This window comes from Garra rufa, chromosome 20 (assembly GCF_049309525.1).
Source record: "Garra rufa chromosome 20, GarRuf1.0, whole genome shotgun sequence".
Taxonomy (NCBI): domain Eukaryota; kingdom Metazoa; phylum Chordata; class Actinopteri; order Cypriniformes; family Cyprinidae; genus Garra; species Garra rufa.
In genome coordinates, this window is record NC_133380.1 from 21,249,380 (window position 1) to 21,264,446 (window position 15,067).

Below are 15,067 nucleotides of genomic sequence, written 5' to 3' on the forward strand. Positions count from 1 at the left end.
TTTACTATACACAAATAAAAGTAGACCCTTTGCAGTTTCAAAATGTTCTTTTCGCGGCCACCAGTGCGGTCTTCGACCCTAGACAGTTGCTGCAGGATGTTTTTCATGTCTGCGGGTTGAAGCAACCCCAATAACGTGATTATTTAGCCCCTGAAAGTTGTCTCTCACATTGCCGCACAGCAACATTAAAATAGTGTACAATGTTTTATTCATTTAACATATTTAATATTGGGGGCATCCAAGTTATTTGACATATTTAAACATTTTTTTTATTAAAGTAACAAAGTAGTTACTTTCCCTGGTAATTAGTTACTTTTATAATGATGTAATAGACTCTGTTATTATTTGTAAGAAGTAACTAGTAACTATAACTAATTACTTTTTTAAAGTAACGTGCCCAACACTGGAGTACAGACGTATATTCTGATAAATCAATATTTCGGACTAGCAAGAGGCTCGTCCTGCAAGACCGTGTCCTCTATGGTCTTGGTTGTGAAATGAACAGTGCTGGCAGTGGGACATTGTTCTGCTGTCAGCAGAGAAACAGAAGACTCTCCGAGAGCGTATTATGTACTGTGGCACTTTTTGGATATTGAGCAGCGGGAAGCTGGCAATAGCTGCTAGCCAAAACAGGAGTATCATGACTCTGAATGCATAATGAAAGAAGCGGATATGGGAGAAAAAAAAAATCTGTGATCATCTAACGAGTTCCATCTGATATTGGAAAGCGCGAGGTCTGCGTGTACACGCATGTGTGTGTTGGACTCGTACGTTATGGTTACCGATACAACACACATGAACATCTGCAGGGCCCCCACACCTCTAGCAGGGAGCGCTGAAAGGCTGAGCGACCTCCTGCCCCCTGCCACACCACGCACATGCACAAGCCGCGCTCCTAAGCTTGCGTTCACACTCTCGTCTTTGACATGTTACAGGAAGCCATAGCGCCTAGCAGGGGGGCAACAAACAGAATTCAGTGTAAGGTTGCACATCCATCCACCCCCGTCGCAGACGCGCACACACACGCGCCCTCGCGACTCGCTTTTATCAAATCCCGAAGCACCTGAAGGCTAGCGGCTCCTGTGCGAGGACCAGGAGGAAGAAAGAGCTGGTAAGGGCCAAGCTTGGATTAGAAAAAACACACTCTTACAAAAGCAGGAATGCCGAGGAGGGGGCGGGGGCTCGGTGGGGGGTAATGGGGGGATTACAAGCAACCTGTGACTCTGCCTCTTTCTGCCCTTGCTGGTGGTAGTGGCTCTGTAAATGTGTGTGTGTGTGTGTGTGTGTGTGTGTGTGTGTGTGTGTGCGCGCCACTCGGCCTGCTCTCGGAGGCCTAGGCTGTTTGAGAAGCGCTCCTGCTGGGACCCAGCTGTGTCTGCAATTAGCAGTAGGGATGGAATGATGATGGTTGCTAGCGCTGATGTTAATGCAAAGCGACAGGCCGGTGGAGATGAAAACAGGAGAGCGGTACCTCCCCGCACTCCCTGTCCTCTCGGCGCTCCTTGCGGATCAAAATCGAGAAAATACCCCAAACAAAAAACACGAAAATCGAACGTCCAACCTTTCTCCTGGTAGTCTTTGCGTCTTTGTCTGCGCTTAATAGAGCCGTCCCTCTCAGGCCAGCGGGTCGTAGGGCACTCGTCCTTCTCGCTGGCCAGGCGAGTGAATCGGGCCCCTTGCCGGGCCAGAGAGGGAGGCCCCGGGGGCTGAGGAGTCTTTAAATCTGACTACAAGACATTATGCACTTAGGACAAAAGCTTGGAGTAATCCTACCTGCTTGCTGTTCACGGCCGCCACCGGCCCGTTATTGTTCGCCTCATCCCTCCTGAGAGGAGGTCCATTGATGACTGAACTCAATTACCATGGTAACTCACACCGGTGACCCCATGCCTCCCGGCGCTCGCTATCTCTCCGCCGCGGGACCCCGCGACCTCACGGAAAAAAACGTTGTGTAGGGAATAAGCGACCCTAAACGCGCTCCTCCGACGCGCTGCTGCGTTAGCGCGCTCTCTCTCTTTCTCTCGCTCTTTCTCTCCAGAAATAGGTGCTTCTGAATGGCGGGATTGAAAATAAAGTTTCAGGCTCAGCAAGCGAAAGGGCTTCAAACTGCTCGCGATTGTGTTGTGGATACAAAGAGAACCCTGCTCGGGATTTGCACGCCTCACCGGATCCTTAAGTGGAACAAGCCCTTACTGTTTCTGAGCAAGCTCTGCTACACTTTTAAGTGTCTCTAATGCTGTTTTTTTTTTTTTTTTTTAATAAAGGAATAACCTACTGAACGGGAATGGTGTCTGGAGAAATTTTTTGGGCGGGGCGCAAAACAAGAAGGTATAATTGCAAAGAATGCATTTTTGCTATTGAAACCGGCGCTTGAGCGTGACAGTGTCCAAACAGGGCCTTTCTTTTGGAAAAACAGGAGCTCGTCGAGATAAACTAAATGGCGGGAATTACAGCCTGTGATCGTGTCATTGAGTAAACACACAATGAAGAAAAAGGGGTGAGGGATAAAAAAAGGAACGGGAGAGAGAGAGAGTTTGGTCCCAGGGCAAAGTGAGCCATTCTGCTCACAAAGGAACGCTTAGGGGAGGATTGAGCCGAGCAGGAATGAGGAGCATAACACTTGTGGGGTTCGGCCTCAATGGGGGGAACGAAATGGAATAAACCAGCGAGCACTTGAGAGCCCCGCGGTGCACCTGAATGGCTGAGGGGTGGGAGGGGGGCGGAGAGGGGGGCGCAGAAGGTGAATGGGCTGCTTTTTGGGACCAATTTGTTTCTTTTCACCCTTTTCCCCTGCCTCTGTGCTGACAGATGTACAAAGGCGGACCCGCGCTGAGCCTCTCGTATACATGAACCCGCTAGCAGATGTCACTTTTGTCAGACAAGTTAATCAAACAAATGCCACCATACCTCACTTATATGTCACGAGGAGAGCAAGAGACGGAGAGAGAGCCAATAGACGGCTAATAGAGAGCCACGACGCTCGAATACACTTCTGCCGCCGCACGTTTACTTTGCTAAAATCTCTAGCCGTGGGTGTTGTTGCTGCCGGTTTATTTAAATTAGTCTTGGTTCACAGTAAGCGACAAAGAAAGCACCTCGGCCTACGTAATTATCAGAAACCTGAACCGCTAACATCTGCCCTGCATTCTGAAAGAGCCAAACCCCTTTAACATATTTTGAACAGTATCCGTGAAAGAACCTGTTGGGTCCCTTTTAGTCTTTTTTTTAAATACTGACCTACTAGCGTTCAGATTATTCATCTAAAGCTCCTATTTGAATTGGTTTACCTCTGAAATAAAAGGATTAACTGGGGAGAAAAACAATAAGCGCGCATCCGCCTCCCATATCGCATGATTATCTAAATGCAATCAGAGGCTTCAGTGAAATACTGTATATAAATAAAATAAAACACATTTTTGGTTGTTGTTGTTGTTCTGATATCATAATCAAGAATCAAAAAACAAGATTGTTGTGATGGGGTAAATTGGATGAAAATCTTTAAAACTGTCAAAGAAAAAGTCTTTTCTTTTCCAAAACATACATTTTCAAAACAAAATTGTGATGGGGGTAAACTGGATGAAATGTTTAAAATTGTCCAGGAAAATGTGTATCTTCTTTTACATGTGGTCTTTTTTTAAACAAACAAAACAAAATTGTTTAAATTGTCTAAAAAAATGTGTGTTTTCTTTTCCAAAACATGTTTTATGTATGTTTATGAAAGTGTTCTCTTGCAACAAAACAAAACAAAACAAAAATATTTTCAAAACAAAATTGTTGTAATGGAAAATTGTCTAAGACAATGTGTCTTTTCTTTTCCGAAACATGTTTGTACATCAAAGTGTTCTTTTGTAAAACAAAACAAAACAAAAAACAAACAGATAAAAAATGCAAAAAAAAAAAAAAAAAAAAAACATTTTCAAAACTAAATTGTTTTGATGAGGGTAAAATTGTCAAAGAAAATGTGCCTTTTTCCAGAATATGTTTTCTGTATGTTTGTAGATTAAAGTGTTCTTTTGCAATAAAACAAAGCAAAAAACGCAAAGCAAATGAAAAAAACATTTTCAAAAACAAAATTGTTGTGATGGGGTAAACTGGATGAAAATGTTTTAAACTGTCAAAAAAATTGTCTTTTCTTTTCCAAAACATGTTTGTAGCTCAAAGTGTTCTTTTGCAAAACAAAACAAAAAACTCAAAGCAAAACAAAGCAAAAGAAAAACATTTGCAGAATGTTTAAAATTGTCTAAGAAAATGTGTCTTTTCTTTTACAAAACATGTTTTCTGCATGTTTGTAGATCAAAGTGTTCTTTTGAAGAAGAAGAAAAAACCCACAAAACACAAAGAAAAGCAAAACAAAAAACATTTTCAAAACAAAATTGTTGTGATGGGTGTAAATTGAATAAAAATGTTACAAATTGTGCAGGAAAATGTATTTTCTTTTCCAAAACATGTTTGTAGATAAAAGTGTTCTTTTGAAGAAAAAAAAATACAAAACACAAAGAAAAGCAAAAGAAAAAAAAAAACATTTTCAAAACAAAATTGTTGTGATGGGGTAAATTTGCTAAACATGTTTAAAACTGTCCAGGAAAACGTCTTTTCTTTTCCAAAACATGTTTGTAGATCAAAGTGTTCTTTTGCAAAACCAAACTAGACAAAACACAAAGCAAAGCAAAAGAAAATACTACATAAAAACATCTTTCTAAAAATTAAATGATAAAAAAAGAAATCAGCATTAATTATTAAAAACTTGTTGCTTGAATAATTTTTTTCTCTCTATTTTTCTTAGCCCACAGAATGCGCAGCATTAAGTCTGTGCACTAGCTAAAGTTGATTAAACTGTTCACTTGGGTCAGCTGGACCTGCAAAGTGGTTAAGTGTCCCAAACAGTGAAGTGGTATTACAGGTCTGTGAAATGCAACAAGCAGCAGCTCAGTCTAAACCCGCCTTGTTTTCCAGTATCTCTAACCCTTCTTGTTCCCTGCAGTATCCAGCAGCGGAACGATTAAAGCGCATTAACTACCACCGTAAAGTGCAATCTCGGCAATCTGATAACTGCCAAGGTCAACGGGACTGCTTCAAATCAATCAATGAGGGTAGGCCGCAATCTCTTCCAGAAGCAGATTAAGTGTATAATTGACGTGTGTAATCTGCCGTGTATCTGAGTCTCTCTGCTGGCACTCAGACACGCATGCATACGCACGCACACACTGAAGGATGGCAGTATCAGTGAAGCACTGGATTTGAAGATGGCTTTTTTTAATCAATGATCTATGCGCTCCGCCCCAATCTGACAGATGAGCCCTCACGTTAAGCACAGCTGCCTTAATCCTGCTCTCCTCAGCTGTTCTTTCAAGAACTGGCAGGCTGGCAGAGTGAAATAAATTAATTTCCTACCCCCCTCCTTCCTTCCCTCCCTCTCCCTTTCTATCCCTCTCTCTGGTCCTCTTTCCGGAACTTAACAAACTTTATCCACGCACTTGCAAATGATTTGGCTCTCAGGCAGCTTGTATCTGGAATTTGGCCTTCCTAAAAATCACCATCTTCTCAGAACTCATGAATATTTACAGGAGATGCTTGTCACAACAAACAAAGTTTTTTTTTTTTATAATCAATTTCTAATATAATTGTATTTTAATTAATATTTAATTCATAGTTAAACTCAATATAATTAATTAAATTATTATGATTCCCAATAATTACTAGTATTATTAACTCTCCATCCTTTTATCCATATCACTAGACTAAAATTTCATCCATTTTTCTTTGTTTTGATTTTTAATACCTAATCCCACACGGTCGCTTTTTCTGCATTATGAAATGCTGTTATGAAAGCAGAGCACAGCCATATTTTGAATTAGTCAAACAGCAAGTATAATCTTCTTACTCCAGCCAATGTGCCATCTCTGTCTGTGAGAAATCAGCATCCTTGACCCCAATTAACCCAAGCTTAGCGTGGGCCACGTATACTTCAATATGACAACCAGCCAAGAACCACTAAGCAATTATACTACACCCACCTAACAGATCATTTCAAAGCGGATTACTTAAAACAATCAAAAAATGAAAAAGTGTAAAAGGGGAGGAGGCAATCAAGAATATTCGGACTACTGGAGCCAAAATAACAAGTGAAAGCAACATTTTGGCTAAATCAAACACAAAAAGGTAAATTAGAAACCACAATACAGCATGAATGATGAAGAAAACAGCTATTGTAGTGTTTGCAACTCTGTCAAAACTGAATTATGTGGCTTTTTTATTTATATATCATCTGAAAGCTGAATAAATAAGCTTTCCATAGATGCATGGTCTGTTAGGATAGGGCAATATTTGGCTGAGATACAACTATCTGAAAATCAAAAAACAGTTGTCCAAATAAAGTTTTAAGCAATGCATATTACTAATCAAGTTTTGATATATTTACGGTAGGAAATTTACAAAATATCTTCATTGAACATGATCTTCACTTAAAACCCTAATGATTTTTGGCATTAAGAAAATCTATAATTTTGACCCCTAAAATATATTTTTGTCTATTTGTTGAGCAAACTTAAAATAATTTGTTACCCTGCTGCCTTAAACTTTTAAGTTGAATTAATTCAAATATCTAAGTTATCACTTAGTACAGCTTAACATTTTAAGTTAACTAAACTATTTTGAGTTGACGGAACTTAAAATTATAAGGCAGCCAGGTAACAAATTATTTTTAGTTGATTCAACAAATTTTTTTTTTTTTTTTTTTTACAGTGAATATATCCGTTTGTAGTGCTGTGCAGCAATTAATCGCAATTATTCGCATTCGAAATAAACATTTTTGTGTACATAATATATGTGTGTGTACAGTGTATATTTATTATGTATATATGAAGACATACACATGCATGTATATCTTTAAGAAAAATGTTATGTTTATATAATATAATACGTATATATAATATATTAAACGTATTTATATAGAATATAAATTATATAAATATAAATATATACATGTAAATACTGTATGTGTGTATTTTTATATATGGGTCAAAGACGAAAAAGGGTTTAAGCATAAAAACAATGAGTGTAATGCTGCTTTAAATTGTTTTTGTTTTTTTTTCAAAAAAATATTTAAAAGTTTTTTTATTTAATTTAATTGCATTTCTGTTTTTGTTTTTCTGAGCAAGAAATAAATATCATACATTTTTCCGTAATTTACAATGGACAATGACTAAAATGTCATTCAGTGTAGCAATCTTGTCAGACATATTTACAGCAAAAATTAATTTATGACATATTAAAAGACAGATTACTTTCACCCCAAATACTAATTAGCTGTAATTTTACATTTTTAAAATTTGCCACTATCCTAGGTTTTGCCCATTTTGTCAGTAAGAGTTTTTTACTCATTTAAAACACAATACAATTTATTAATATGCTCCCTTATTATCCCATATTTTAATATGTACAAGTCAGAATAGCCATGCTGTTTGAATTTTTACATAAATATTGTGTTACACTGAATGACTGAATTATTTCAATCAAATTTTGGCATTTTATTCTCCAAAAACTTATTTGAAACCTTAAAAGTAGACGCTTTACTTACATTTAATGCGCTTCGTATGGACATAAAATCACTTGTAAATTTCTTTTGTCATGGATTTCTTAACGTCTTTGACCCATATACATAATAAATATGCACACATATATTATATAAACAAAATTATTTATTTTGGATGCGATTAATCGTGATCAATCGCGATTAATCACGATTAATCGTTGCCCAGCACTAGATATTTGTAAAAAAAATTTAAATTATTTAAATCTAATTTGCTAATCTGAATAAACCTAAAAATGACCCAATACAACTAGCTATATTTGAAAACACTTTTTAGCTATGGTTAAGATGAATCTATTTCTTCATATTTTTATATACATTTGTATAGCAAATTTCTTTCCAAATCAAAAAAGGATAGAGTTCAACAAAAAAATGTGAAAAGGTGGGGCTGCTGTTCTTTTAAACCTATTTAATTAGTGCCACCAATTCTATAATCTCCTCTATATGTCTTTTTTATAACGAACCGAGTGCCGTTTTTTAAATGGGGTGTATGTTGCAGGTTTAAAACAACAGCACGTGGTGTTATGGCTCATTGTGGAGGATGTTATGACATCTTTAACAAGTGAAATGACAAAGTAACAAGAAAACATTTGAGCAGGTTGCCTGGAGCCCCCGATAAAGAGCGGTGCTATTTCAATGGCTGTTTAGCATAACAGTGAGGACCAGAGTGTGCGTGTGAGCGTGCATGTGTGTATGCATGCACACATGTTGTCTTTTTCAACTGACTACGGAGGCCCGACCACTTCAGCGGGTGGAGAGGGGAGATGTGTGCCATGCGTGCCCATCTGGGGTTGACTGCGGTGGGGTGGGAGGTTGGGGAGGGCGGGCTGGTTGGCTGGTTGTGTGGATGGATGTGTGTAAGTGCATGTAGGAGCTGAGTCTCTGAGGACATGGGCCATGCTAGTAGATGTACAAAGGAAGATTATTTGACTCTGAATAACGCCACTTGGCATAATGTGACAAAAACAACTTGACAGGAAGGATAAGTTTCATTTCGGTTCAGGCGCAGAGAGAGTGAGAGCAAGAAAAAGAGGTGGAAAATCGTGAAAGGAAAATGGAGAAATGGAATGAGAGGGTAGGAAAGACAGGGCAGATGGGATTTTTAGCTTGTTTGCATTCGAGGAAATGAAAGCAAATGCACAATGCGACTGGAAAAAATAAGCGACACCATCTCATTCCAAGCGAATGAACAAAGAAACGAACACAGGATCTTTTCAGACACCCTCCAGGAGGGGAGAAAGATAGTTAGGCGTTGCAAAACCCAAGTAAAACCAGTACAAGCTGGCGTAGAGCAGCAAAAACCAGAGCTCATATGTTTAAAGCATCTCATAGTAAGACTACCGATCCCGGCTCAGCGGAAGTCAACGATGAACCGCGATCAGGAGTCTTACTTGAATAGTTCACATATGACACGAGGAGTCATATTCACAAAGCATTTCAGAGCGGAAGCGCTGTTTTCAAATCAGTTTGTTCTGAGTTGATGTCAAACAAACGCTCCCGCTCTGGCTTTCTTTCTGAATATAAACACAAGTCTTTAGCCACACAATGCAAACACACCTCTCCAACAACACACACTTAACAAACTGGTCTACAGACAGCACAAAAGGATTATAACCAACATGATGGCCCTGGCCATCCCTTAAGACGGTGTTCTCCATTGTGTGCCCTCCCCTTCAGTGTTACTTATTCAACTCCTCTTTCTTGCCCTCAGTGTTTTCCCTCATTCTTTCCTTTTCTTTAAGCCTTTATCACAATAAGCCCAAGGTTTTGGAGGGCTTCTCTCTATTTGGATCTCCTTAGTGGGAGATTTACTCCGGAAATAGGGCAGTTCCCTTTGTAACTCCCCTCTGCCCCAACTATCAGCTAAAATGAACAAAACAATATCTATCACACTCTAATTGTTTTAGTATGTTCTGTTTTTTAACTATGGAAGCTATAAGAGCAAACTTGACATAACAAAAGCTGCTTTCCTGAGGAAACAAAAAAAATAGTTGCTAATGATTTTTCTAATTAGCTGCAATCATTGAAAGACAATTGTGACCCTGGGCCACAAAACCAGTCATAAGGGTCAATTAAAAAAAAAAGAAGAGATTTATACATCTGAAGTTTGAATAAATAAGCTTTCCATTGATGTATAGTTTGTTAGGATAGGACCATATTTGGCCGAGATACAACTATTTGAAAATCTGGAATCTGAAGGTGCAAAAAAATCCAAATATTAAGAATTTGTCCAAGTTGTTGTCCTAATTAAGTTCTTAGCAATGCATATTACTAATCAAAAATTAAGTTTTGATATAATTATGGTAGGAAATTTACATATATCTTCATTAAACATGATCTTTACTTAATATTGCAATGATTTTTGGCATAAAAGAAAAATCGATCATTTTGACCCATGCAATGTATTTTTAGCTATTGCTACAAATATACCCATGCTACTTGAGACTGGTTTTGTGGTCCAGGGTCACATTTGTCAAAGATAATTTGCAAGCAATTTGTTTTTATTTTTGACCCCAAACTTCTAAATTGAAGTGTATGTTGAGATATTCAAAAAAAAATTGTTGAGATCTACTCTACTGTTCTCTTCACTGAGAATAAGCAGAACTTTAGCTTATTAGAACTAAGCTATGTCTATGGCTATGTAGACAGTTTTTTATCTTTGATTCCAGTGTTTTGTAGATAGCTTGAACTGCTTAAGCTCACATCTGCATGCCCCTTTGTGTGAGAACACATCTTAAGATAATCCTCCTCCAGAATTTTGCACTAGGAATAACGAGCAGAGCGAAGGGAATATTACAGCCAGAGCATTCAGGAACACACACAGCACTGCAAACCAGAGAGGAGAGGTTAAGCCAGAGAAGCAGTGCGAGAGAGAAAGTTAGAGTCAAAGATAAAGAAATCAACTGAGAAAGAGAGAGAGAAGCAGATCTCAAAATGTGACTTATCCCTCCTAGCTGGCTGTTATGTCACATTTTGGAGGGGCCTCCCCTTTCAGAGGGAGAAGACAGCCATTACTTACATCAAATAACCTTTCTATATACATCTCCTCATTGACCTTGTCCCGCAAGACATCCTGAGAGTGGCGAACGAATGTCACATAGCTGTCGGCAACATCCATCCCAGGTTTCTGCAGAGGAAGGAAAGAAAGACAGAGATAGATGTATTACTGATTAATGTAATTTGAATAGTTGAATGTATAGGCAGCATCCTAAACATCGTGGAAGCTCATAGGTGACTGAGTTGGAACAATCTACATAAGGACTACGTAAATGGACTCAACTCTCTATAACAATAGCTTTAGCACAACTCCAGTCCATCAATTAACATCTTGTGAAGTGAAAAGCTGCATGTTTGTAACAAACAAATCCAAAATCCAACCAATCCTGAATCAGGAGAGAAATATGCACAGATAAAGCACTGTTTAACAGTTCTAAACAAATATATAATTGAATTTCGATGTACTTCTTCACTGGAAGAAGCATTATTATGAATTATAGACTGATCTTTTAAAGTTAAAACGTTTAAATTGTGGATCTGTCACTTACAAATACACTTCACAAGACATTAAACGATGGACTTGAGTCATTTGGATTACTTGTGGATTATTGTGATGTTTTTATCAGCTGTTTGAACTCTCATTCTGACGGCACCCATTCACTGCAGAGGATCCATTAATGAGCAAGTGGTGTAATTCTACATTTCTCCAAATCTGGTCTGGTGAAGACATCTTGGATGGCCTTGGAGGGACAGTTAAAAGGGTTGGTTCACCCAAAAAAATTCTGTCATTAATTACACGCCCTCATGTCGTTCCAAACCCCTAGGACCTTCATTCATCTTCGGAACACAAATTAAGATATTTTTGATAAAATTCAAAAGCTTTCTGACCCTGCAAAGACGGAAATGCAACTGGCACGTTCGAGGCCCAGAAAGGTAGTAAAAGACATCATTAAAATAGTCCAATAGTCGAATTTCTTGTTGATATTTTTGTTTCCTTTGCACACAAAAATTATTCTTGTAGCTTCGTAATATTACGGTTGAACCACTGTTGTCACATGGACTATTTTAACAATGTCCTTACTACCTTTCTGGGCCTTGAACGTGTCAGTTGCATTGCTGTCCATGCAGGATCAGAAAGCTCTCGGATTTCATCAAAAAGATCTAAATTTGTGTTCTGAAGATGAACGAAGGTCTTACAGGTTTGGAACGACATATGGGTAAGTAATTAATGACAAAAATTATATATATTTTTGGGTGAACTATTTCTTGAATTTTCTGCAAATATTCATTTTTGGGTTGACTATTCCTTAAAATACTATCAATGTAAGCAGCTCATTAAGTTTTATAACAGAGAATATAGTCACATTTACAACTTGTTCAGTGAATTTTCGCAGGTCGAAATAGAGTCAAATCAGTGTTTATTTTGACAGCAAATTTTGATTTAGTTGTAGTCTTTGGACTAAAATGCCATTTACTTGTAGTCATATTTTAGTCATTTGAATTGTTCTACTCTTAGTTTAGTTTTAGTTGACTAAATATACAGTAGATTTAGTCGTTCCAAACTCAGTAGATTTAGTAGTTCCAAACTCATTATATATTCCTGGAGAAAACATCTATTAACCTGTCATTTTTATTTATACAAATTAAATTTAGATAAATCCTTATTAGAGCTATTGAAGTGATTCAGTCAAGAGCAGTGAGTGATTTTCTCTCTTTGTTTTGTTGATTTATTAACAATAAGGACACAGACAACAGCAACTGTATTAGGCTGCTGTCCCTTGAAAACTGACTGCACGGATTCAATATACTTACACACTTATACACAGTTTACATTCACTTAAGACATAACCGGGTGTCTTTACATGAATACTCATCAAAACAATTTTGTGTGTATTTCTCCAATCATGAGGTGCTTTTCTGTGTGCATGATTCTAGTGTGTGTATATAGAAAACAGGACCCAATTAAGTGCTCTTTCGCGTTGTCACGCGTTTAAATTAGTGGTGGGCCGTTATCGGCGTTAACGTGCTGCGTTAACGTGAGACTCTTATCGGGCGATAAAAAAAATATCGCCGTTAATCTATTCTCAAAGTTGGGTTGGGAGCTGGGTCTAAACTACGTAAGCTATGATGACTTTCACTTTGATATTTTAGCGCGGATGGCGTATACCTAGTCGAATTGCACTGTAGGAGGCGGGAACGAGTCTTCAACTTCTGTGAAATTACCACATCAAATGAGACGTGCTGACATGAAGTTATGAAGCCGCTTCAGGGCAGGTGCGTGCGTTGTTAGACCCTTTTTACTGGGGCACGTGTCCCAATGAAAATCTGCTGTGCCCCAGTAAAATCTCAAATTTGAGTTATAATTTACTTTGATAATCGCGAAATAAAGACATTAAACTATATGCAACAACTGAATTGACGCTTCTAAAAGCAACGCAGTTTAATCGAAGCACGGAGAAATCCAATGTATTTAACGGCAACGCGCACGTCGTGCAGCCTTTTGCGCAGAAGTACTTGGTTACACAAGTTTGTATAGGTAATTATGTTGTAAATGCAATAGACCTTTTTCACAGAAACCGGAAATACGCAATCGCAGGGTATGCAGACTTCCTGTGTAATGTCAACACAGCAGAAAGCCGGGTAATTTAAAATTAAAATGGAGAGAGTCTACACAACTTCCCTCGCTGGTTTGCCAAAGATAACTTTTGCCGACCTCATAAGAGTCGTGTAGGAAAACTCCGTCACAAAGAGGAACAAATTGGATAAAGGATATACATTTTTCCACTAAGAGTTTATCCGCGTTTATACACGCTTAACGTGGCTTAACGTACGTAAAAAAACGACCAGGAAACCCCAAATTTCTGTCAAACCTTACTTGGAACAAACACTAACTACTATCAAAAGAACGAGCCCTTATTCCACAGATAAAGTGCATAATATCACGTTAAGCGTTTTCTCCCCCATAGAAGCCCATTATAAGGAAACAGCTTGGTTTAACTTACCTTAACAGCGACCAGGGAAGACCAAACTTCTGTTAAATTTCACTTATAATAAACACTTTCTGTTCTCAAAAGAACGAGCTCTCATTCAGCATATAAAGTGATCGCCCCCCATAGAAGTCCATTATACAAAAAAAAAGCTTAACGTGGCTTAAAATTTTACTTATAATAAACACTTTCTGCTGTCAAAAGAATGAGCTCTTATTGAGCATATAAAGTGAATAATATCACGCTTTTCTCCCTATAGAACTCCATTAAGGAAAAAGCTTAACATGGTTTGTTATAATGGACTTCTATGGGGGGCGATCACTTTATATGCTGAATAAGAGCTCGTTCTTTTGACAGCAGCAAGTATTTATTATAAGTGAAATTTAACATAAGTTTGGTTTTCCCTGGTCGCTGCTGAGGTACGTAAACCACGTTAAGCTGTTTCCTTATAATGGGCTTCTATGGGGGAGAAAACGCTTAACGTGATATTATTCACTTTATCTGTGGAATAAGGGCTCGTTCTTTTGATAGTAGTTAATGTTTGTTCCACGTAAGGTTTGACAGAAACTTGGGGTTTCCTGGTCGTTTTTTACATACATTAAGCCACGTTAAGCGTTTTTCACGTTGTTTAACTGGTTACCGGCATACCGGGGCGGAAATAGGTTTACACAGCAATTACGTATTTCCGGCACAAAATACGGAAGTTGTGAGAAAGGTCTATTGTCAAGCAGTTTGTGATGCATTTTGGAAACAGGAGAGGAGCGCCTGATCTAATGCGCCACCTGGCCCGTTCTCGAAGACTTACTTTTAGTCATTATTTGGGTAGCACACATATTCTGAAAATGCCTTCAGCAGAATTCAAATTAGCCATTTTAATCTAGATTAATCTAGATTAATTCCAAGATTTAATCTAGATTAATCTAGATTAAAAAAATTAATCTATGCCCACCCCTAGTTTAAATACATCCATATACTCTTAAAAAATAAAGGTGCTTCAAAACGTTCTTCAAGCGATGCCATAGAAGAAGCATTTTTGGTTCCACAAAGAACCATTCAGTCAAAGGTTCTTTAAAGAACCTTATTTGCCACAGAGAACCTTTTGTGAAACAGAAACGTTCTTAAGATGTTAAAGGTTCTTTATGTAACCATTTAGACAAAAAGTTTCTTCTATGGCATCGAGAAGCACCTTTATTTTTAAGAGTGTATGTGACCCTGGACCACAAAACCAGTCATAAGGGTCAATTTTTGAATCTGAAAGCTGAATAAATAAGCCTTCCATTGATGTATGCTGTTAGGATAGGACAACAATTGGCCGAGATACAACTATTTAAAACTCTGAAAATCCGAAGGTGCAAAAAATTCTAAATACTGAGAAAATCACTTTTAAAGTTGTCCAAATGAAGTTCTTAGCATGCATATTACTAATCAAAAATTAGGTTTTGATATATTTATGGTAGGAAATTTACCAAATATCTTCATGGAACATGGTTATTAC

General features: G+C 38.0%; 1 protein-coding gene across 12 annotated transcripts in view; it reads right to left on the reverse strand.

Annotated features, from left to right (window-relative positions):
* Positions 1–15,067, reverse strand: part of cadpsa (Ca2+-dependent activator protein for secretion a) — a 201,292-nt gene that overhangs the window by 10,566 nt on the left and 175,659 nt on the right. For all 12 annotated transcript variants that reach the window (XM_073826232.1, XM_073826231.1, XM_073826234.1 and 9 more), the window contains one exon: positions 10,608–10,715. In XM_073826232.1, coding sequence (XP_073682333.1) covers positions 10,608–10,715 — 108 coding nt within the window. The remainder of the gene's footprint in view (positions 1–10,607; positions 10,716–15,067) is intronic.